The 23,949-nt window shown below is 42.0% G+C and overlaps 1 protein-coding gene across 3 annotated transcripts in view; it reads left to right on the top strand.

The window, feature by feature from the left end:
- Positions 1–23,949, top strand: part of LOC121648922 (tetratricopeptide repeat protein 28-like) — a 190,354-nt gene that overhangs the window by 150,922 nt on the left and 15,483 nt on the right. For all 3 annotated transcript variants that reach the window (XM_041999400.1, XM_041999399.1, XM_041999401.1), the window contains 7 exons: positions 2,016–2,523; positions 10,930–11,726; positions 11,846–12,390; positions 13,466–13,989; positions 19,586–19,695; positions 22,617–22,746; positions 22,879–23,097. In XM_041999400.1, the coding sequence (XP_041855334.1) occupies positions 2,016–2,523; positions 10,930–11,726; positions 11,846–12,390; positions 13,466–13,989; positions 19,586–19,695; positions 22,617–22,746; positions 22,879–23,097 (2,833 nt within the window). The remainder of the gene's footprint in view (positions 1–2,015; positions 2,524–10,929; positions 11,727–11,845; positions 12,391–13,465; positions 13,990–19,585; positions 19,696–22,616; positions 22,747–22,878; positions 23,098–23,949) is intronic.

The raw sequence follows: 23,949 nt of genomic DNA, 5'->3' as shown, positions 1-23,949 counted from the left end.
ATGAACTGAGTGTCTGTGTGTGTGTATTGAGTGGGATGGGTAAAAATGGAGGAGGACAGATTGGTCAAAAATTACAATAAAGTCACTTTGACAGAAATTATGCATTTTGTTATATTATTACTCTACCAGACAAAATGGAATTTTGCAATATTGTTTGGGAGTCAAAATGAGTAGTGGTGGGGATGGAGAGTAGTCACCCCGCCACTGCCAGGGAGATACATATGGTCCCGGTGTCCATCCCTAAGCCAAACACAGCGCATCTCCTGTTACTGGCAAGGCTGGCTCCTCATTATCTGCCTATCTTGGCTCCCATCTGAGGCAAAAATGCAGTGTTGCAGTCTCACTTTAGAGGGACACTGATCACAAGAGCAACTCATCTCAACTGGAGAATGATTGCACCCTCCCCTTCACTTTCTCTACCATCTCCCACTGCGTTCCGTTGAAGACAGACACAGATGAGGAATCTCTGTTTTCTGCTCAGAAAAGTGCAAGTTTGAGTTGGAGAGATGGAGCGAAGCTTCAAAAGGCACATGTAATTGAGCAGCTCTAGATAGGCTATCTGGGAACATGAAACAGCAACAGTTGTGACGAAGGGTAATTGCCTCCCCGGGCTCGTATAATGCCTTGTCGAGTCTTTAAACTTCAGCAAACTGCTGGAAGTCCTTATGTCAGCAGGTAATTGGTTCCAGGCATCAGGAACGATGAAAAATGAAGGAAAGATAGGTTTGTGTGTATTTGTACATTTAGAAAAGATGGCTGAAAAAAAAAGAGCTTGATTGTCTTCAGAAGTGTTTTCGAGAATGTCCAAACACATTTTTTCTTAACAATGTTCTTTAATTTTCATTTATTCAGAGAGTTCATTATTAATTGTTGCTAGATAATAGTAAAAATACCTGCTCTCTGCTGCCATATTTTGTTCAGTTTCATGTAAATGTATTTGTGTAATAATGCGTAAATATGTGCAAAGTTCAAAGTTACTGATGCCTCCTCTACAATGCAAGATAACAGAGGACAGTTTTAGACCATGTGGCTATGAAAAGTGCTTTCATAGACATCTTACAGCTGCAGAAGTTCATCCCACACCATGCTGACTTTTGGCTTTACAGAGGCTCCAAGCAAAGCAAGAAGAGTACCACTGTGGCCTTCATTGTCAGGGTGTCTGTCCTCTATGCTGGCCAGCATCCAACCCCCTTCCTGCCTAGAGGATGCAGAGAAAGACCTCCGGAAGGATATGCTTTATTAGTTGGCCTTGCATGATTAATTGAACATCTGTTCACGCAATGACAACTGACCCCAATTCCCAGCTGTTTATCCTCTGTATATACAGTTAATAAGCCTGCAGTGAATGTGTCATATAAGAGGTCAAGACTACATTTTGTGAGCTCTCCATGTTAATATATTCCCCTCTCAATTTGCACATCTAGCAAGTGCTCTTAGTGGCTCTTTTTTCATAGATGGACTCTAGTTGTGAAAATGGTAGACTGAACTGATGAAAATACACAGATTGCTCAGAATGTTTTTAGCTTGTCAGCAGTCAGTTGGCTCCCCACAGATCTGGTGGGAAGCTAAAACCTCCCTTCTCTCCCTCCTGATTAGCAGAGTCTTTGTTCAGTTGGTGGTGGCACGCAATGAGGTGTGATTGCATTGGGCAAACGGACGGCTCTAAAACGAGCCTGCTGCTGTGCTGATCTGCATCACACTTTACCCCCTCCATGCACAGCATTGACAAAATCAAATCAGGTTTTTTTTTGTTGTTTGGTCGCATAAAGGTTCCTAGGACACAGGAATTTATTTATTTTTTTATTTTTTTCCATTTGAAACCCTTTCCATTTGGGGAAAGGGACATTTTAGCATGGGTTGAGAATCTGTGATGCACAGCCAACTAAATTACTGTTGATTGAATATGGGTATAATTTGTGAGGATGTTTGAGATTACTTTTCATTTGCCTACAGTTTTTTACCTTGTCATTTTTCTTACTTGCTATCTGCCCTTCTCTCTTTCTGTCTTTCTACAGGCTGCTTCAATGGCACTAAGCAGCTTGGGCCATGTGTATACAGCCATAGGGGACTATCCAAATGCCCTTGCCAGCCACAAGCAGTGCGTCCTGTTGGCCAAGCAGTCCAAGGATCAGCTGTCTGAGGCACGCGAGCTGGGAAACATGGGGGCAGTCTACATCGCCATGGGAGACTTTGATAATGCTGTTCAATGTCATGAGCAACATTTAGGCATCGCCAAGGCTTTGGAAAACAAACGAGAAGAAGCCCGGGCCTATAGTAACTTGGGCAGTGCCTACCACTACCACCGTAACTTTGACAAGGCCATGTCCTACCATACTCATGTTCTGGAGCTTGCCCAGGAGCTGGAGGAAAGGTCTATTGAGATGAGAGCCTATGCAGGGCTGGGTCATGCTGCCCGCTGTATGCAGGACCTGGAGAGGGCCAAGCAGTACCATGAACAGCAGCTGTCTATAGCTGAAGGATTGAAGGATAGAGCTGCAGAGGGAAGGGCTTCCTCAAATTTGGGTATGTAAGCAAAAAACAAATAGTCCTGATGTCACAAGACTGTGAATTTTAGCATGTACATAAGGGGCTGTTTATTTTAAATGTATCACAATGTGGACAATTCGGAATTAATGTACACATGTTTAAAAATAATTCTTTTTTTACTATTAAATCAATAACACGATGTTGAGGAATGCAAAAGGCAGAACTGGAACTTGTGGAAGCCACAGTAGTCTGTGGCGTGCACATAACAGACGTGTTCTAAACAAAGTTTTTTCTTACTGGGTGAATCTCAGCTGATGTGGGGCAAGAGGTGAGGTACAGGTTATTCCCAGTCCTTGAAGCTTGAAATCTAATCCCATATACTGCTTGTTTCATAAGTAACAAATTTTTGCATCTATAAGATGCTGCACATGGTGTATGATATGAGAGGGTGGTCAGTAAGTGTAATGACGGTGTCCCTTTAAAACTTAAAATATTAGAGCGGAAGATTCTTTAAATATTGTACAATCAATGAATTTGACTCACAAATTAAATATATTTCACATAAATGTCAAACAGAATAAAATGATGACTTGACAACTATTTTTTTATTCAGAAGGTTAAAGGGAAAAGCCATCGTAATATCATAATGTGTCGTGCAAAAACACTTTGATTGGAGAGCTCCACTGATCTGACACTGCAGAATCACCTATCTACGTCTATGTAACTTTGACTGAGCAGTAACTGGGTATTGGGATTGGACGGCCACATTTCTACTCTTTGTCAACTCTGATTGCAGTTTAATTTGCCATTTTGTTAAATATAAAACATTAGACAATAAAAAAAATCATAGAGGGCACCTTTCTGTTTTTTGCTTGGGCCCTATGTTATTGCTTTCAACACAGACTTAATTTACAGTTTTAGTTGATACTAATGAGTAGTGGCCACCTCCAAGGAACACAGGACTCATTTTTGCTTCAAAGCCCTTCACATAGGTGACTAATGGGATCTCTCAGATATGATTCGATCACTGCAGGTAAAAATCCAATCAGTACTTGTTGGACGGTGAATGTACATTGTTCTTTATTGTCGTTGAAAACAGTGTGAAAGTCAGAATCCATCAGCACATCCTCAGAGATAAGAAGGCACCTGGTTGTTGGATAGAAGAGATCTTAGTGATTGGAAGTGTTAAATAATATTTTTGCTGCAACATGTGAGTTAAAGTGCAAGTTTAGCTCCACTAGATCTAGCCTACTAAGGTAACACAGGAATATGCTGATCCTACTTCAAATGCAAGGTCCAGCTTGCTCCTTTATTGTTTGAGTGTACAGCATGAAAGCTTCCATTTCCTGATAGAGTTTTAAGCTTGACTTCAGCTACATTCCTTTGTCTTTATTTAAAATGCACTTTCCTTGTTTCAGTGGTACTAACGGTCAGCAAAACCTGCTGTTTTGCTCTATATCCATCAGTACATTATACAGTATGTATTGATGATAAACAGTATCATTATTTAATGTAAAGCTGTTTGCAGATAGTGTGTGTCATGGTTACATTAGGCTCTGTAGAGGACACTGCTTTGTGGATTGTTCAAGATAAGATATTGGAGAAAACAAAGGAATATTGTGATGGAATATAACATATAGCACATATTAATGTAGCATAAATACATCCCCTAAAAAGTATACATTTTGTCATAACAAATCTCTAGAAATTGGTGTGCTAAATGAAATGTTGCATGAGGATGAATAAAAATATGAATTGGGAAATTTGTAGGATAAAGTAAAAAGTTTGCTTGAGTATTGAATTGTAACTTCTTCAATTTGGTGTTTTACAGCTCAATGTGACTAAAATTGAATTAACCACAAGGCATCCTTGTAGAATCTGCTAATGTAATTATAAACTGGAGCTTTGGGGAGTAAAAGTGTCCTCTTGGATTTTCAGTTAATCGTAAGATACATTATACTGTGAATTCTTCAATATTTAGCCCAGCAATTACAACCTATGCTAGATGACTTATGATAGCCATCAAAACTGTGGTAAACTGGATTGTAATGGACATCTAAGAGGCATGATAGTTCCTTTCAAATGAATTATTCCTGAACCTAATGTGCAAAATTGTGCAAGCAGAGTGTAGGGTTAATCAGGCAAGCATAAATTGAGGCTGTCCTTTGACCAGCCTAATGGCCATACATCCTGGGTTGCTTTTAGCTACAACACATACCTGAACTGAAGTGAACTCTGGGCTGGTAACTAGTTGTCATAAATTAGGGGCTGCAGTAAGAACATTTTATGATTCTTCAGTTCATGCATGCTTTATAACAAGTAGGCCCTCTATGTCAGGCAGCAAATTTATTCCTACATTGTGTGTAGTCTGATTGCTCTGAAAGCTCTTTTATTCATTCTAAGCTGCAATATTACAATTCATCCTGTCATGACAGAATAATGATAGTGTAGCTAATATAGTATCAAAGCCCTCCTGCTGGGGACAGAGTCCATGCTGAATGAGTGGGTGGTGGTGATGAAGCCTGTTGGTCCATCAAGACAAACTGGACTGTTCTGTGGATAATAATTGTAATGCAGGGGAGCTTGTTGCCCATCTTGAGGCCACCAAAATTGTTAATACTTCTTGACCGTTTTCCCACCTCTTTTACTTTTTGAAGCTTCCTTCTCTCACTCCCTCTGTCTCTCCCCTCTTCCCCACTGATTGTAATCTGCAGCTGTCAAGCTCACAGTAATTGAAAGTGACTTGATGAATCGCTTAATTACCTTTAATAGCTGATTCAAGAGGAGCTGAATAATGAAGATAATGGAGACTGAAGTGGAGGTTGTGAAGCTCCAGTCTGTAATCGTCCCATTGTTGTTGTTTTTGGTTGGCGGCAGAAGGGCGAGTTGTTCCATCATCAGCACCCCTGAAGCCTAGCGTGAGAAGATACTAAACTAATAGGATGTTGTTTCTGACTTCAAGAAAAAAAATCTGCCTTTGCGTTTTGAACAAAGCGGCAGCGGATAATCAAGGGAGGATTAAGGAGCTACGATAAAAGCAGAAAACAATGTGGAAGATACAAGAAGAAGTTGCAGGAACAAGAAAGAGCAAACTTTTCTTTTGCCCTCTCAGCTTGTCGTTAATGTTGTGTGTAGTATGTGTATGTGTGTATCGAGCATCAGCTGACATAGCTTCTAGGTACAGTTGTATAGAGATTGCAATGCTTTAATATCTAACCATGATGCCCAGCGGTACCAGCAGCCCTGTGCTCAGCATGCTCTGACCTATAAAGGATATGAAAATGGTGCGTTCCAGCCACATTTATTATTCATTAATTGGCTAACTTACCCCCTAGTCAGCAATATTTATTATCTTAGAGAGGACTGAATCTGTTGGTTCCCATATATTCACAAGACAGATTCTAAATGGTATTATTTCCCTTTGCTTTTTACATCAAAGAGACTTCATATAAGTTGATTTGGAAGGGTTTTTGTTGGAACTTTGCCTCTTTTTTGCCTGCTTTTCTTGTTTCACACTTCCTCGTTTGACCATATGTCTGAAAGAAGTCACTTGAAAGGTTGACTCCGTCAGCTGGAGGGGGTTTGGAGGCAAAAGTCCTAATTAAGCTTTTTTTTCTCTCCTTCCTTTCCTTTTATCCAGCATCCCTAGGGAATGCTTTCTGCTGATGCTCACAAAAACATAAGCAACAGAAAGAAGAAAACAACAAAGAGACAGAGTTAAGAAATTAATACAGAGTCAGAAAATCTGTTCAGAGGAGCTTTGTATTTAGATATTGTCACTAGCATCATAAAATGGGAAATAACTACTAATGTATACTGAAGAAGCATCTGATCTTAATAATAAAGACTTTGCACATTTACACTTTTTGCATTATGGATTTTCCTATTTGTAGGTGATGGAAGTATGAGCTTTGTGACACATTCAAAAAATAAAAATCAGAAAGCTACTCTATCAAATCAAAACAAATTTTATTTCTAAAGCCCCCCCCCCCCCCCCCCCCCCCCCCCCCCCCCCCCCCCCCCCCCCCCCGCCTCTCTACACATAACATGCATTCAGACCCCCACCCCCCATCGCTATCTGTTTAACTGAATATTATTATGGACACTGAAATGACAAAACTATATCTTGGGGATCCATTCACAACAAGACATCTGATTTCCAGCTTTTAAACTATATTCGACAATGAGGCTGTTAAAAGATGAAAGTTTAAGATGTATGTTTTCCATGTCTATATTTGTTGGGACTTATATAGGAATTCAGAGCTCTTCAGCATCTGATTATAAAAGGAGTTTTTAATATTGATGTGGATCTGGAGTGAGGGGAATATAAAGAGGCAGAAAAATAAAAATAAAAATCTTCTTCATCATCACAACACTATGGTTGTATATGCATAAATCCAGTACTTTTCCACCATTGTTTTTTTATTTTATTTATTTATTTATTTTGTGACTGGAACAATCCACAGACAAGGACCAGACTTGCCTGGAGCTCTAAAAATGGAGATTATTCTGTTTTGTATCTAAGCCTCTGGAAACTGCGCTGTGTCTAGATATATTATTAGTCTGAGCAGGAAAGGGAGCATGAGAGGCCTGAGTTTACTGTGGAATTTACAGCCTAATTGCTCAGGCAGGATGAATGAAGGAAAGTTATGAGAAGGTAGACAGGGAATGTGCTTAAAAGATACACAAAAAGTGCATTTTTAGTGAGGTCTTCAACTCTGCTAGCTGGCCACCAGTAGAAGAAAGGGGACAGAATGAACAGTGGCTCAAGAAGAGGTGGAGAGCTTGTGAATTTACGTTGTTTGAAACATCTTTCCATGCTGGTGGAGCTTTCTAACCTGGCCTCAAATTTCTTTTTGATGGAAAACTAGCAGATGCTCCATGCCTCCCCTCTCAAGGCCCCCTTAATCTTATGAGTGGGGACCGAGCCAGAAACTGGACTAGAGACTCTGTGAAACACAGTCATAGTCCTTGTCCACACTAAGATGTATCTCACTGTATTTGGCTATTATTCCAGTCACTGCAGTGCTGTTAAGTGAAACAAAAGAGCTGTAGCATTCTTCTTTAATAAGCAACTGTGTGCTTTTTCTAGCACATCTGCAAATTCAGCATGAAATATGATCTGTTCCTGAACAGGCACGAGATGGTGCATTGCAACAAAAAGTGGAGACATAACATTGTTCTTTAAGCAGGAGGTGGAATCAAATATCATGTGTGGACAGTACTGAGACTGTAGGTTTAGACAGCTGAAAGAAAGGTGAAGGCCAGTAGGAGCTGAAAAGAAAGCAGATCAGTTGTTGTTTTTGTTGGCAGACCACCCACTGAGCATTCATCTATTTATCCAGGCCCTGTCCTTTTATATCTGCCTCCTTCCTGTGTCTCTGACTGCAGGAGATGTCTGTGTCTGCAAGTGAGGATTTGGTACCTTAAGCTCAGACCCCTCCAACTCTGCAGACCCCAGGAAACTCTGATATCTGTTGCTTCAGCACACTCAACTTCACTTTTTGAATCAACACATCATAAAATACACTATTGTGATGAATTTTGCTCTAAGATGCATTTAAAATAATACGGTAATGTAGTCTCATCAGCTCATTGTTTCATTTTCATAGAAATATTCTATAGGACCTGACTGTAAAGTGTAATTTACCATTTGATAATTAATTTTATATATTAGATCTCTATTTTAACATTTTTGAGAGTTAGCCACCTAGAGATGAAGCATAGACCTTTCCCTGAACACAATGTCACATAGTCTCCAACATCAGTATAAATTACGATAATGACCTTTTACCAAGTTCTAAGTGAAGAAGACACCCGGGTCCTTCCTTTGGGCTCAGGCTGCTCATCTCTGCTGTATTCCTAGAATCACCCCCAGCAACAGCATTGTTGGTAAAGTGTTCTCAGCTCACTGGAGGCAGCAACACGGTGGACCTTCACTTCTCAAAGAATGACACAGTGATTTACTCAGAACACGGCACCATCCCTCAAAGTCATCAGAGCAGCAGATCCCTCTATGTACAGCCAGCTGTGTAATGAAAAGTGACAACACACTGTCATGCTTTTAATGTCTTTGGTCATGGGGGGATAGATACTGTAGGCCTCTGTATAAAAGTATTTGAATGCTTTCTTTTTATCAAGCTGTGTGGAAAAAGAGGAATAATTGAGCCGTACCACTCATTTTGTTTGGGTCAAGTACACTTACAAAACAACACAGACATGAATTCAAATCAGAGGTTAGACTGAGTCAGAGTACTGATACTTTGTTTGGGCCATTTTGATTTGGACAACATGCCACTATGGCAACATTACATAGACCCTCACCCCTACTAATTTCTAATCTTGTGCTGCAGCAGTATTTACTGTCATGTTTGGAATGGTTTTATTTACTGTTCTGCAGGACACCACTCCCACAGGGCTCTATAAATCCTTTTACCATATGGGGGGGCATAGAAAATATTTCCTTGCTTAAAGTGTGGCTCCAGGCATAGCCTAAGGCTTATGGCAATTTTGGCTGCAGCTTCCAAGACCTGACCTGAAACCTGGCCATGCTTCCCCTGCCTCCGTCCAGCTTGTCTGCTTCACCCCTGCATCCATCGCTGAGCCCCAGATCCATTTTTAGCCTGCAGCATGGAACATGTTTCCTAGTAATACATCAGTAGGCATTATGTCCTCAGTGGCGTTAGCATCCACTGGGGAAAGCATAACCTTGGGAGTGACTTTGTATCTGTCAGTGCTCCTTCTCCTAGCTTGCTTAACATGCCTCCAGACTCCAAAGATAGACAAAGATGAAGAGTTTGCCAAAGGTGTGGCAAATGCTTGTGTGAGTGGACACCTGTCATCTGAAGTACCTGTTATCATTAATTATAATTTTTATGGATCTCATCAATTTATCTACCTTATATGTTTTGCAAACTGAGCTCCACCTTTATCAGTTTACATTTTACACTGTTCTACACATAAACTCCTAGTTATTAATTCCTCAGGGCCGTAACATGATGATTACAGGGTCAGTAGAGGTTGTATCCCTTTCAACCAGAGAGTGTAAGCAAAAACAGACACAGCACACCAGGGTTGATTTGTCAGCAGGTCTGTGCTACATGCTGGATCCTGGTCTGAAGACATCTGACCGAATCAGATTTAGTTTCTAATTAATGTCCTACTTTACACTCCAGTGAAAGATTGATGATGCAGATTTCGCACATATGTTCCTACATACAAACCAGGATGCAGTCCAGTGTCTCGGACTGTAGCAACACCAAAGCCTTTTCTGTTGCCATCAGCTGGAATGTGTTGCTCTCTAATTCAGACAGCCAGCAAGGCAGTACATAACCACATCTTCATGTGACTTCTGCAGTTGTTTAGGCCTTGTGTTTGTTGTCATTTCTACTGTTTATGTAGGCACACAATGTGGCAGGTTTTGGATGGAAAAAAATGGAGAAACACACATGGTGGTGACTAAACCCAGCACCACCATCCCACACTCACCACAAGCCACAGAGCTCCTCTGCATCCCCAGTTCTCACCCACTCTGACTCCAGAACTGCTCTCATCCCATGTGCTCCATCAGTGACTGTTTCCAACATCCCGCTAAGGCATTAGTTCATGCTGACGCAACAAAACAAAGATGATAAAGTCTGTTTAGTGGATGAAAATTGAGTTTTTTTTCCCCTTGCAGCTGGTTTCTCTGTCTCTGTTCAGCAGTATGCAGCACACACTCTCAGAAAACTATGATATTATCTGTGCATTGAGTATTATTGAATGCAATCTACAAATACAGATTAGTAGGGATTCTTTAAAGAAAGACGAGCCACCATAGATATGGTGTGATGTCTCTTTACTCTGCTGTGTATTTCTTGGAGTGCATTAGTATACAGGTGTGGGCACACATTTGTTTGGACACTGAGATGTGTTTGCCAGATGGCTGCCTGGTTGTGGAATTAAGCTATTATTTTTCACAGGATGGTATTTTATCAGACATAATACACTCAATGCACTTCTCCATTATTTATAGTTTCTTCACATTTTCTGAAGGTGTTTGCTGAGCTTGTTGTCCACTGCTATTGCGCTCCACCCTTTTTTTTTTTTTACTTCCTCTGTCTTTCTTGTTCTCTCAAAGCTGTTTTCACCCATGTGGAAAAGTTGTTGATTTTGGTAAAATCCCTCAAAGACATAGTCATCAAAGACAGTTAAAACAATCAAAAGATCCTATTTTGGTGTTGTAGTAACTGTTTGATTGTACTACATTTTAATGACCATCATTCTGTGGGCAAGTGTGTTGTGTAAGCAGAGAACAGATGGCTCAGAGAGCATGTTTAGCAACCAAATGACTTGTTTTTAACTCAGAGCGCTGACAAGGCAGTTGAATTTTACTCAGTTCCAATTTTCCCTTGAGTGGGTCTTTAACTTGATTCTCTTTGTCTCTCTCTCCCCTCATTACAGGCATCATTCACCAGATGAAGGGGGACTATGAGACTGCACTGAAACTCCACAAAACACACCTGGCCATTGCTCAGGAGTTAAATGACTATGCTGCCCAGGGCCGGGCTTATGGTAACATGGGTAATGCCTACAATGCCCTTGGAGCCTTTGACCAGGCTGTTCGCTACCACCGCCAGGAGCTGCAGATATCCATGGAAGTTAATGACCGGGCCTCACAAGCCTCCACCCATGGCAACCTAGCTGTGGCTTACCAAGCCCTGGGTGCTCATGACCGCGCTCTGCAGCACTACCAGAACCACCTTAACATAGCTCGGGAGCTCAGAGATGTCCAGAGTGAGGCACGTGCTCTGGGCAACTTGGGCAACTTCCACTGCTCTCGAGGAGAGTTTCCTCAGGCCGTTCCCTACTATGAACAGTATCTCCGACTGTCTCCTGAACTCCAAGACATGGAGAGTGAAGGCAAAGTTTGTCACAACCTGGGTTATGCCCACTACTGCTTGGGCAACTACCAGGATGCTGTGAAATACTATGAGCAGGACCTCGCTCTGGCCAAAGACCTTCATGACAAACTGAGTCAGGCCAAGGCATACTGTAACCTTGGTTTGGCTTTCAAGGCGCTAGGAGACTTTACTAAGGCAGAGGAATGTCAGAAGTACTTGCTGTCACTGGCCCAGTCCCTGAACAATGCTCAGGCTCGCTTCAGAGCTCTAGGGAACCTGGGAGACATATTTGTATGTAAAAAGGATGTGGCTGGGGCCATTCAGTTTTATGAGCAGCAACTGGCCTTAGCTCATCAGGTGAGGCCACTCGTTAAAATGTATTTTATAGAACAGTTCATCGTAAAAGTAGTAAATATAGTTTCCATATAATTCTGTCATGTACCTCTTACTGATAAGGTGGAATTTTCTTGTTTCAGGTTAAGGAGCGACGGATGGAGGCCTGTGCTTATGCTGCCCTTGGGGCCACCTATAGGCTTGTGCAAAAATATGACAAAGCCCTGGGCTACCACACCCAGGAGCTAGAGGTGTATCAAGAGCTTGGGGATGTGCCAGGAGAGTGCAAAGCCCATGGACACCTGGCAGCTGTCTATATGGCCTTAGGAAAGTATGCCATGGCCTTCAAAAGCTATGAGGAGCAGTTAGAGCTTGGCAGACGGTTAAAGGATCCTGTTGTGGAGGCCCAGGTGTATGGAAATATGGGCATCACTAAAATGAATGTTGGGGTGATGGAGGAGGCTATTGGCTACCTGGAGCAGCAGCTGGCTACTTTGCAGCAGTTGAGCGGAAATGAAGCTGTAATGGACCGGGGCAGGGCCTATGGAAACCTGGGAGATTGCTATGAGGCTCTGGGAGACTTTGAGGAAGCCATCAAGTATTATGACCAGTATTTATCAGTGGCACAAAGCCTAAATCGCATGCAGGACCAGGAGAAAGCATATAGAGGCTTAGGCAATGGGCACAGGTAAATCTGGATTTTTGTTTTAACTCATTTTTTATTGCTGATAAAAGAAAAACCTTTGTCAATAAATCCTCTAGCAGATGCTGTTGCAGATAGTCGTGTTCACGGAGGTTTTACTTGTAATCAAAGCAGTTTGCATATGATTTAGGTCTTTTTGTACACACTATCAAGGACCCCATACTTTGAGACACCTTTCTAATGAATTTCTAGCTGTGTAAGCAGCAGCTTTGTAGCCCTGTCCTTGTCTGTATGCAAAGTAGTTTGGCACACAGATGTGTGAAAGTGAAAGGAAGCACAGTTGCTTCCAGACACTTTCTTAAATTCTGTGTCTCTTCTTCCTCCTATGTCCCCATACTTAAGAGCTGATAGAAACCAGGGCGACTATACTGCAAACTCAAAGCTGAAAAGCTTGTGAAAGTCCATATTTCTGGGATGATCTTTCTTCTTATTGTTCAGCATCAGCAAGGCACCACAGCAATTGCACACAGCTGAATTTGCCATGCGTGAGTTCAGACTGGAATAATAGACCACACACAAACCCTTCTCATCTTCCTGCAGCTCTCAGTCAAGCAAATGCATTATCACACAACATTAATTAAGCTGAGGCCTTTTTATTTTTGTAATACTCCATTTGAATCATCATCCAGCAGTTGTCAGCGTGTCTGAGACTGAATGAAGTCTGTTTGAAGTCTTTATTCAGATGAAAAGAAGGTTTATCCATATCATATTAACGATGGAAAATAACTTTAATCTTCATAACAGTTTAAGTTTCTATTCAGGTTTAAATGTTTACAAAGAGGCATTTACAAACCAGTTAGCTTATATGTATCAGCAGTGATCAATGCTGGGATGGAGAATTAATCTTTTATTGATATTAAGCATGTTTCTGTTTAGGTAATGAATGCAGTTTCCTGGAGACATGAGGAAAGTTGTGATTAATTTTGAGTGTTGTGTGGACTTGACAGATACCCCAGAATTAAATCACTTATTATAGAAAATGTGAATAAAAGGTGGGTTGTCTTGATGTTTTTTGTTTTCTTTTGTAACCTGACATGTCTCGTTCTGTTTTTATCCGCAGGGCAATGGGAAATCTACAGCAGGCTTTGGTGTGTTTTGAGAAACGACTTGTTGTGGCACATGAGCTGGGAGAGTGTGGGGGCAAGGCTCAGGCCTACGGTGAGCTTGGTGCCCTCCACAGCCAATTGGGCAACTATGAGCAGGCCATTTCTTGTCTAGAGCGTCAACTGGCCATTGCCCGTGAAACCCAGGACAGACTACTGGAGGGTGATGCCAGCTGCGGTTTGGGTGCCGTGTATCAAGCAATGGGAGAATATGAGACAGCCCTTCGATGCCACCAAAGTGACCTAGAGATTGCTGAAGAAGCAGGCAGCACCACGCGGCAGGCCCGAGCTTACGGCAACCTGGGCCTCACTTATGAGTCTCTAGGAAACTACGAACGGGCGGTGGTGTTCCAAGAACAGCACCTAAGTGTGGCGGCTCAAACTAATGACTTGGCAGCCAAAACTCTAGCCTATGGCAGCTTGGGGAGAACACACCACGCACTGCAAAACTACTCACAAGCTGTCATGTACCTGCAGGAAGGTGAGTGAGTCAAGGGGAGCAGGGGAGAGGATTGCTTTTGTTGCCTGAGCTGATAGGCTTAGAATTTGTGAATTCATGAATATGAAATTCAGAACCTATTTATTGCTAAGCCTTTGCCACACTTTTATTAGGCTGCGTGCATGTGTGTGTTTGGGCTTTTGTACTTATGTGTTATACGTGCACAAGGGGATTTTGTGTGAATATTATGCATCTGTGTTGTCTTCTGAGCTGTATAGGTATACCAGCATTTGTGTGTATGTCTGTGCAAACCTATCAGAATGCTGCCAAAGTATTTCTCCTGTTTACTGCTAGCTGTTTTTCACACCTCTATATCTGCTTTCTCAGAGGGGTCTTCGCTGCGAGCTGCCAAATGAATCTCTTTGCACAGTGGTTGTCAGACTTCGCATGCTTCATTGTCCCCTACAGATTATGGAGAACTAAAAACCTGCAGCTTGGGTTCTCCAAAATTCATTGTGTCAGTGACAGCACAGGAAGTGTTTTTGTCACTGAGGATGGGATAAGTGGACTCATGCATGGATGTGAGCGAAGTGTCCACACAGCTAGCCTTTCTTGTGTTCATCAACAGGCTTCACGCTCAAGCACATCCAACACGTTAGAACTCAAACCCTGTTTGAATCCAGGAAAATTGGATCTTTTGTAAGAAGATGTTTGTATATTTTGCCCTGCAGGTGATAAATGCAAAAAGACAAGAAGAAATCTTTTCTGTCTCTCCCATGCTCTGTTAGAGTGAGCCAGGTCTGCTGTAGCCCATACGCTTGCTGCTGGCCTGCTTGTTGAGCTTTAATGAAAACAAAGGCGACAGGCCATTCGGTATCCACCCAGTCCTCCTGTTGTCCCCCCGCACTGCCCTTGTATTGTTCCTCATTTTTGGCTTTGAAAAAGAAGAGAGCTTTTACTGTCCTTGACAGCCAATTATTTCTGGCCAACCTACCCAAACTGAAAAGTTGGCATGTTTTTATTTATTTATTTTTTTTTCCTTTTTCAATTTTTCCATTTTTTTCTATTTCTACTGCTAGTTTTTATGCTCTTCATGCTGTGCTGCTTGTTTTTTCTTTTGTGTGTGTGTTTCCCAAAAAAGACTAATTGGAAGGAGTGATACAGAAGCAGCACTAAACCAGTGCAGATACTGTTAAAATCATGTGACCTCCAAATCACTGTATCTGTGCATCTGATTGTCCTTCTGTATTGGGAAGTAATGCATGATGATAAGCCTGGAGAGGCTAACAGAAAAGGTAGCAATTACCAGCTGAAAGGCTGAGACCATTTCTGTGGAGTTAAGAGTTCACACTATTCCCCCAGATATTGCCCTCTTTTATTACTCTTCTTCAATGTTTAACAAATGAGTCATTTTGCACCTTTTTAGTGATTAAAATCAGTAGTGTCATTACATCAATGTAGTCATTGCAGCAACGAATGATAGCATCACTCTGTTTGATTTATGAGATAAATGAAGGATGTAACTGAAGAGATGGTAACATAAACCTACACTTTTTACCTCCACCAAGGCAAAAGTTATGTTTTTGGTGGCGTTGGTTTGTCTATCTGTTTGTTAGCATCATAACTCAAAAAGTAATGGATGAATTTTGATTACATTGCATGCCTACACTACATCTCAGAAAAGGAATAAGGAACAAGTGATTAGATTTAGGGGGTTATCTGGATCACCACCTGGATCTAGCAATTTTCTAAAGAATTCTTTACAGGCGCAGAGCAGGTGGGAATATCGGTGAACTTTGTCACATCCGGGTCTTTTGCCAATAAAAATAAAGGTTGCTAAAGCGTAACATCATTGGATTTTCAGCATCGATCCTCATAAATTTTTCTTTGATTTTCATAGAATTTCATTTAAATATACCAAAAAGTTGTGCTGTGGTTTGCTGCCATAAACATAGTTGTTTCACAGACAACAATAGATCGCTCTTCAAACTACCCTAAAGTGACGGATGATAGACATAAGATCATTAGTTCAGTCCTACTGCCACTAGCTTCACATCTTTTTCTAGACTTAGGCTATCAATATGACATTATGGATCATTATTATCATGGATATTTCTATCAAGAACCAATGGAGAAAACCTAGAACTATGAGAACAAGGGGGACTCCCCATGGGCAGTCCCCCTGCCCATGGGGAGATAAAGTTGATAACCTTAAAACTAATGCCCACAATCATTGGCAAAAAAAAAAAAAAAAAAAATACAATGACTTGGCGGAGGTCTGCGCTCACCAAGTGCTTCTAGTCTTCAGAATGTAATCCCAGCTTAAACAGCTAACCAGGATTTCAAAGCTGGTTTATTTAAAAAACAAACAACAACAACAAACAGGTCAAAGTTATCACGTTGTGACAGAAACACAACAGTTTTGGACTAATCGGCATCAGCTGGCAGCCCCAGTCAGGTCCATGATGATAATTTGGTTCATCTGACTGGTTCACTTTGGTTTCCATCTGATGGTCTTGCTGTTTCCCGGTGATTTTCATGGAGGACGTTCCAGATGGTTCTGTGCATCCAAAGCATCCAACATGTCAGTTTACAAAGAAATGTTGAAGTAAGGCTCAAAATTTTATAAAATTTTCCTTCCATCTGCTTCATGTGGATGTTGATTGATCATGCTTTGGGTTTGTGTTGCAGTGGGTGGCACAGGAATATTTCACTGTTTGAGGGAAGGATGAAGTCAAATATATACCAAGAAATTCTGAAAGCAAGCATCACATTATTTGTAAAAATGAAAAAAAGATGACTTTCACATTAAGATTATCCTTTCAAATATAAAAAAAAATCCAAAAAGCTCATTCTTAAGTTTTTTTTTACCTTGGTTAACACATTCTCCTTACTTAAACATCATAAAACTCAAAACAAAAAATGTCAATCAAACCGATCTGAAAAGGGCAGTGCATGAATTATGACTCAGTGAACTAGATTCCTCTTGCAGGAGTAATAGGCAGAAACCCCCCATAAGACTCAGAGCTTTTACACAAACCATTTAAAAGAGGTCGATAATACATATCTAGGGTAGTGTTTCCAATACAGGGCACTAAAATCTTTATCCAAGCCCATTTCTTCATTTGTAATTTTGAAACTGTTAAAGCTAGAAATTAAAAATAGTCATTTTGCTTGAAATATCAAATAAATGCATCTGCCTCAGTTTTGTGCTGTATAGAAATCAAGTCATGGTTTAACTGTTCACAGAAGCCAGAATTTTCACTTGGGTTGCGTAAACTTTGCATGCTGCTACCTAAAACCTGCAGGACAATGGCCTTTAAAGACTGAAAGTGGACATTCTTAATTTAAGCGCTGTCCAAAATGGATATCGCATAGTTGTACAACCTCAGAAACCTGCCCTTGATCAACTCTGCAGCATCTGATCATGACTTCCTGTTTCTGATCACATCCACTTTCTACCATAGACAGGCTGCATGGACATGAGAGTGAGCCTGGGGTTGTACCGTACCTTGTTCTGTAGCTTTATTTTGTCATTTGGTACTCAACTTTTTGTGGCACTTCTCATCTGCACCATCCAGTGCAATAGCATCGTCTCCTATCTGTGGAGTCTGAAGGCTGATGCGGTTATCCCCATTCTTCAGTGATATTACACACACTGCTCACTGTTCCACATGTGGTTATGACCAAAGGGCACTTTGTTGCTGTGTGTCAGGTGCATGCGTATGCCAGGTTATTTGCTAGCAGCCAAATGCCCGCACATGAGATGTGAATGTCAAGCATGGATGTATGGCCTGTGACTGAAGACAAAGGTGCGAGGGCCTTGGAGGCTGCAGACGATCTCTCACCAAGCTGTCAAGTGGCCTTTAAAGTGTTCTCTAGTTGCTCTTCAGGGTGCAGCCAGCCACGGCCACATCCTCATGTCAGCCGCCGCTACATGACTGTGCCTGCCGGGCGCAGCAAAGGCACACACAGTGACAGTGACAGACACTGAATGATATAGAGTAGGAAGAAAAGAGGGAATGAAAGAGTTAGGCAGGGAAGAAGACATAGAGAGGAAATAAGAGGATGGCAAGCAGACAGTCGGGAGAGGAAAGACAGAGAGCAGCATGAGTCATAATTCACATGTATTATTTCACTGTCAGCTGGAGAATAAAGAAAACATAGAGTTGGTTGACATTCAGGTTTGATCATAAAGAACTATCACGAAGCAGCTTGGAGAAAGAATAGCTTTGTGTGTGTGTGTTTGTGCGTGCGTGTGTGTGTGTGTGTGTGTGAACGCTTGTGTATGTGTAGATAAAAGGCTCAGAACTGAAGTTGAGATGAGTGAGGGGTAAGGCTGTCAGAGAATGAAAAGGATAATTTAGATCTGTTTCCTCTCTCTTCCTTCAGCACCTAATGAGCCCTAAGCAGTGCAGAGTCCCTGCAAGCACTGCCACCACAGTAAAGATGAAACAGGTAGAGAGCAAGGAGGGGCAGAGACAGAAGCACAGAGATGAGAAGAGGAGGTACAGGAGCACAGAAGATGCATGGGGGAAGAGGGCAGGCAGGCAGGCTGAGGAAGGGTGTGTGGAGAGATAAGGAGAGAGACCGTTGCAGGCTCAGCTTCAAAGGCTGCCGACTATGGAGGAGCCATGAAGTCTATGGCTGCGCGGTGTGCTGGACTTGCGGAATAGGCTGCTTTTTCAGGTCACACTCTCTGTTCTTGGCTTATCTGGTCCAGCCACAGACAGTTTTCCAGGAAAGCAGAGAAAAGCAGACTCAGACTAGGCTGGCTTGGCCCAGTTTCTCCTCTCTTTGACCAAAGTGTGTTTCGACCCCTCCATCACACAGGCGAGTGGAAAGAATAGACTTCAAATACAGAGCCTGTGTTAAGCGAGACTGTGCATGAGCAGTAGCCTATTGTAAACTGTGGAATGCTTGCTGTGCGTTTAGCACCTTATGGGTGATGTGTGGCCCAGAAGGCTGTCATTTTTTTTTCTTTTTTCATCATTGTCCTTTGTGGAGTGGCATTTTCATCTCTGTAATTGGGTAGAACCGAGTGTTCGGCAGGCAGACTGAGGACACATGCAAAGATGTGACACATGCCTCACTGCCTGAGGGATTGGATGTGAAAAACAAACTGTGCGCTCACCAGGTGATATGACACAGGCACACGTACTCAACATACACACCTAGGCACACACACACACACACGTGTAAATGCACACTTCCCAGGCAACTCTGACAGTCCCAGAAAGTCTTGACTTTAGCTTTGTGTTTGCATGCAGTTGATTAATAGCTCATCAGGATGTTTGCAAATATTTGTTGACAACTTTGTGATATTGTGTGGCTTCGTTTATGCAAGCATTACTCGTGTATTTGTGTTTGCTCAGCCAGTCAATCCTTTGCATTGATTTCTATGCAGTCCGATTAGTGCTCTAACAGTCTCCCCCTGTGCCAATGGCTTGTGCCTGCTTTAAACCCAGTGCAAGAGCAGCTTCTTACAAGCATGGCCAAATATCCAAACCTGTTCACTGTCAGAACATCAGTACCACGCTATGCTTACATCTGTTACTCTCAAAGATACATAAGAGTCAGTCTGCTCTGAATAATTTTTTTCTCTCTCATCTGTTCCTGTTTCCTCCCCTTCTGACAGGCCTGCGGCTGGCAGAGCAGCTGGCTCGGCGCGAGGACGAGGCGAAGATCCGCCATCGTCTGGGGCTTTCTCTATGGGCCAGTGGGAATCTGGAGGAGGCCCAACATCAGGTAAAGTATCTCCTGCTCTTTCCACTTCATGCCTTGAGTCACCTTGACTCACTTTTCTTTTTATCTCCTCTGCTCAATTTGGGCTCCTTCCAGCAAAACCACCCCTTGTAGTTAAAACTGACCTCCAATAAGCCCACATATGTTGGCAAAGAGATTGGTGAAGCTTACAAATGAGAGGTGGAGGTAGATGTCCAAACACATAAAAGGGTGGGAAATAAGTTTTCAATGCTTTTCACCATAACCTTATGGAGAAAAGAAAAGCCCAAAGGAGTGAAAGCAACAGAGAGAGGGGAGGGGGCGGGGTTTAGAGCTGGTAAACGCTGTCATCTCAGCAGACAGACGATGGATGAGTTAAGGTTCTTTTTGTATCAGTTTGCATGGTCTCAGGAGCCCTAAACCTCTGCATATCCACTCCTTCTCAGCCCACTGTCCACCTGGCAAGCATGGAATATCCCTTTAACATCTCTCTTTGCAGTCTGTCCATATACTACTGCTCAAGATTAGATTTTTTTCTTTTTTTTTTTGGCTTGCGTATCCACACATAAGTCTGACAGTCAGCCAACTGCAGTCGCTGTCACGTGTGTCTGTGGGGATGTTTTTCAGCTGCCTTCATTTTTAAAATCCAGTCCAAAACATTTCTTATGATACAGACGCACAACTTCTGTCTATCTGACCCAGATAGCTTTTGTTTTTCGGTCCTGCATCATACTTTTCAAAAAAGTAACTTTGTCTGTTTGCAATTATCTGTAGCAAGAGCTGGGAAAGAAAGATTGAACCAAGGTGGCGACTACAGGAGAGCCTGAGCTCTCGTGAGTCATATTGAGGAATTTGTGTTCAATTAAAGCAAAATATTATTCTAACAAGCCAATACAACATATTTTCCACTGCATGCTTGCTTCCCAGTTTAGTTCTGGACCCTCAGACAGTCCTTGTTAGCATTAGATTGTCCTTGCTGCAACTAACTGATTCAGTTCTTTGCTTACATGTACCACAGCTATTTTCAAAAGGTTTCTGACTGTCAGCTTATAGCCCTCGGGGTGACTTGGTAGTGGGAAAGGACACTTTTGTCCTCAGAGTATAGATCAAATGGTTATTCATGAGCTGGCCTGTTGGTACAAATAACCTTGGTAAATGCCCTGACCCACTTCATACTGCAAATGTAAAGGCTTGTATTTAAATTTCTAAAGCAGCAATAGGTGCAGAATGGGAGTGCTTGACCTCATGTTCCTCATTCTCTATATATTTAAACGTAATTGTATTTTACAACCCTTGCCAACCTGGTGTTCACCACAAGTTGCTGATTGACATATTCTGATTCTAATCAGCTATTTCAGCAGTGCCTGCTCCCTCTGAGAAGCACTCACATTCATATCTCAGCAAGCATGAATCAATAAATTCGTGCTTCCTTAAATATCAGTGGTCTACTGTAGATTAAGCCTCAGCATCTGATATTATCGAGCACAGATGATAAGACTTCCCTAGAGAGGTTATTCAAAAAAAATCATTAGAGGTACATGGTATCAAACTTTGCTCACATTACAAACTGGCCATGATAATCAACATTCAGTAAACATGTAAGATGTAAGCTATGTTAGAATCTGTAAAACAAGAGCGTTCTGTCCAAATACTCAGCAGCTTCAGAGTCATGCAGATTTTATTCACACCACAGCCAAGCACGTCACTGTGGACGCAGCACATTTGGGATTGTTTCCCTTTTATGTGTTCCAGGAAGGGTCAGGCTGCAGGAAAGGCGCCGTGAGAAATTAGTTTCATTCGTAAAGGGATGTCTGCAATCCTTACAGATTGAACCGACACTGCAGCAATCAGCCCAGAGTCCTATCAGCGAAATCAGCCTGAGACTAGCAGCTCAGTGTCTCACACTAATGCTGCAGAACTCACAGGATTTCTGGTGATCTCTCCCCTCCCTCACTCCCTTTGACACACTTTCCTGCATGACCTTGGCATATAGCAGACCAGTTTTAGTGTATACATACTGTATACTGGTGCTCACAAGAAATGTGCACACTCCTTTCATCTATCAAAGCCACAGTGCTGATAAAAACCCATTTAATCTTTACCAGTAACCTTTTCTCTACTGCAGCTCTTTGTTTTGTACCAACTATGGTCAAGCAGTGAGTGGTTTACCCTCTCTGCTGGCCCCAAACTCCTGGTGAGTGGCTCTGTAGCAGTCCCAGTCATTCTACAGGGCTGCTATAGGTGCAAAAAATAGGAAATCAATAAAGGTTCACATGAATCAGCATTGCAGGTCAGCTTTTCTTGGGCGGTGTGCAACATAGCCTGCTGCCCCACCTCTCCATTGTCTCCCTCGATCCCTCAAACTAATGTCTGAAACTGAGTAGAAAGATCCAAAAACACAGACAGATCTAATGAATTCTCCATTTTTTCCCCTATGTGCCTGTTTGTTAAAGATGCAGAACTCTTTTTTTTTTCTTTCTTTCTTTTTTTTTTTTTACCTAATCCAGTTCCAGGCAAATAGGAGCCAGAGAAAGATTTATGAGTGTGTGATGGTCATTCACCAAACTACTGTACAGTGCTTTCCTTGGTGAGGTTGGAAACAGAAGTAAAAGGATGTTTGATAAGTGATGAAACTGGGAGGTGGGATGCTACCATCTAGTGGCCAAAATCCCTAAAGGCCTGATCATGTATACAAACAACAACTGGCAGACATTTTTAAGCTGAATGTCATTTAAGTTGTATCACTACTGCTTACACATGCAGCTTGCTGATCTCAGTTTAAATTAAACCCATGGTAGCAGCAGTGTTTTTTTTTTATTTATTTATTTTTTTTTATCTTTTTAGGTACCTACTTCCATCCTCAAGTCTCAATGATAAGTACATACTCATGTTGTAACTTTACTTTTTCATTGTCTGGAAATGTTGTTGCTGTTGTTTACCCTCAGCTCTACCGGGCATCTGCTCTGTTTGAGACCATCCGCCATGAAGCCCAGCACAGCACCGACTATAAACTCTCTCTGTTTGACCTACAAACCTCCTGCTACCAGGCTCTCCAAAGGGTCCTCGTCAGCCTTGGTGAGCCAACAATAATTTCTTCTAAACACATGTCTTTATGCTGTTAGATTTCAACTTTATTTTTGCCTCCATATGCATACAACATATTTGCTACTTAAGCCTTTAATCGGCATTGACTTCTAAACACCACAGGTCACCACGACGAGGCGTTGGCAGTGGCAGAGCGAGGTCGCACACGAGCCTTTGCTGATCTTTTGGTGGAGAGGCAGACAGGCCAACAGGACTCAGATCCCTACACACCAGTAACAGTGGAGCACATTTTGGACACTGTCAACAGCCAGAGGGCTTTGGTGCTTTATTTCTCAATGGCTGCAGGCTACCTGTACAGCTGGCTGCTGGCTCCAGCAGCAGGTAAAGATTTGACTCTGCTCATGCTGAAATGCCACCATTACTTCTTGTTATTGATGCCTGATTTTCTGTATCATTTTCTGTGACATCATGAGCATTTCATTTATATAGGGCAAAGTGATGTGAAACTTAAATTTGCTCTGATTATCATTCTTAAACACAGTTCTAAGCAAAACAGCTACAGATAAATGCATACACATATGCTTGCTCATTCAAATCAAAGCAGAAAAAGAGGTCTAGTGCCTGGAGGTTTTTCTTCAGCTGCCAGGGGGCAGGAAGTCCAGCTTTGACACCAAGTGGCAGTGCCACCTGCCACTCCACAGCTAAGATGTGCCCCCTGCCTTGCTTTTCACCCCAGAAATCATCTGCCAGTGAACCATGATAATTAATAGTGACACAAATCAAGACACAGCCAAATGACACTGGGAACATCTTCCCACATATCAGCAGGAAAAAGCTTTGCTGTTGCACTAAGTCAAAATATAATCTCTGTCTCGTTTTCAATTCAGTCTTTTGTTTCTGTTTCTTTCTTTGCGTTTCTTTTTTTTTGTTGTATTGTGACATTGCTTACCATTGGCAAAACAAGTATATTTCTTCATTTTGCCTCTTTTGATGCAGCCCACACACTTGAGCTCACTGCATGACTGGTGAAATTCCACCTTCACAAAGAGAAAAGACAAAGCCTTAACTACAATACATGTCACATGACTCCCATTGTTGCCATCCTGCTAGCTGTACTTAAGCCACCTTTTGCTCTCTGCTATAAAGAGAGGAAATGAGAGGCATGACTTGTGGTCCCATCCCGGAGGGCTTTAACATTTGATCAAAACCAGCTACCAGGCAACCAGATGAACT

This window comes from Melanotaenia boesemani, chromosome 11, assembly GCF_017639745.1.
Source record: "Melanotaenia boesemani isolate fMelBoe1 chromosome 11, fMelBoe1.pri, whole genome shotgun sequence".
Taxonomy (NCBI): domain Eukaryota; kingdom Metazoa; phylum Chordata; class Actinopteri; order Atheriniformes; family Melanotaeniidae; genus Melanotaenia; species Melanotaenia boesemani.
Note: the sequence above shows the minus strand (reverse complement) of the source record. Positions and strands in the feature narration are given on the sequence as shown.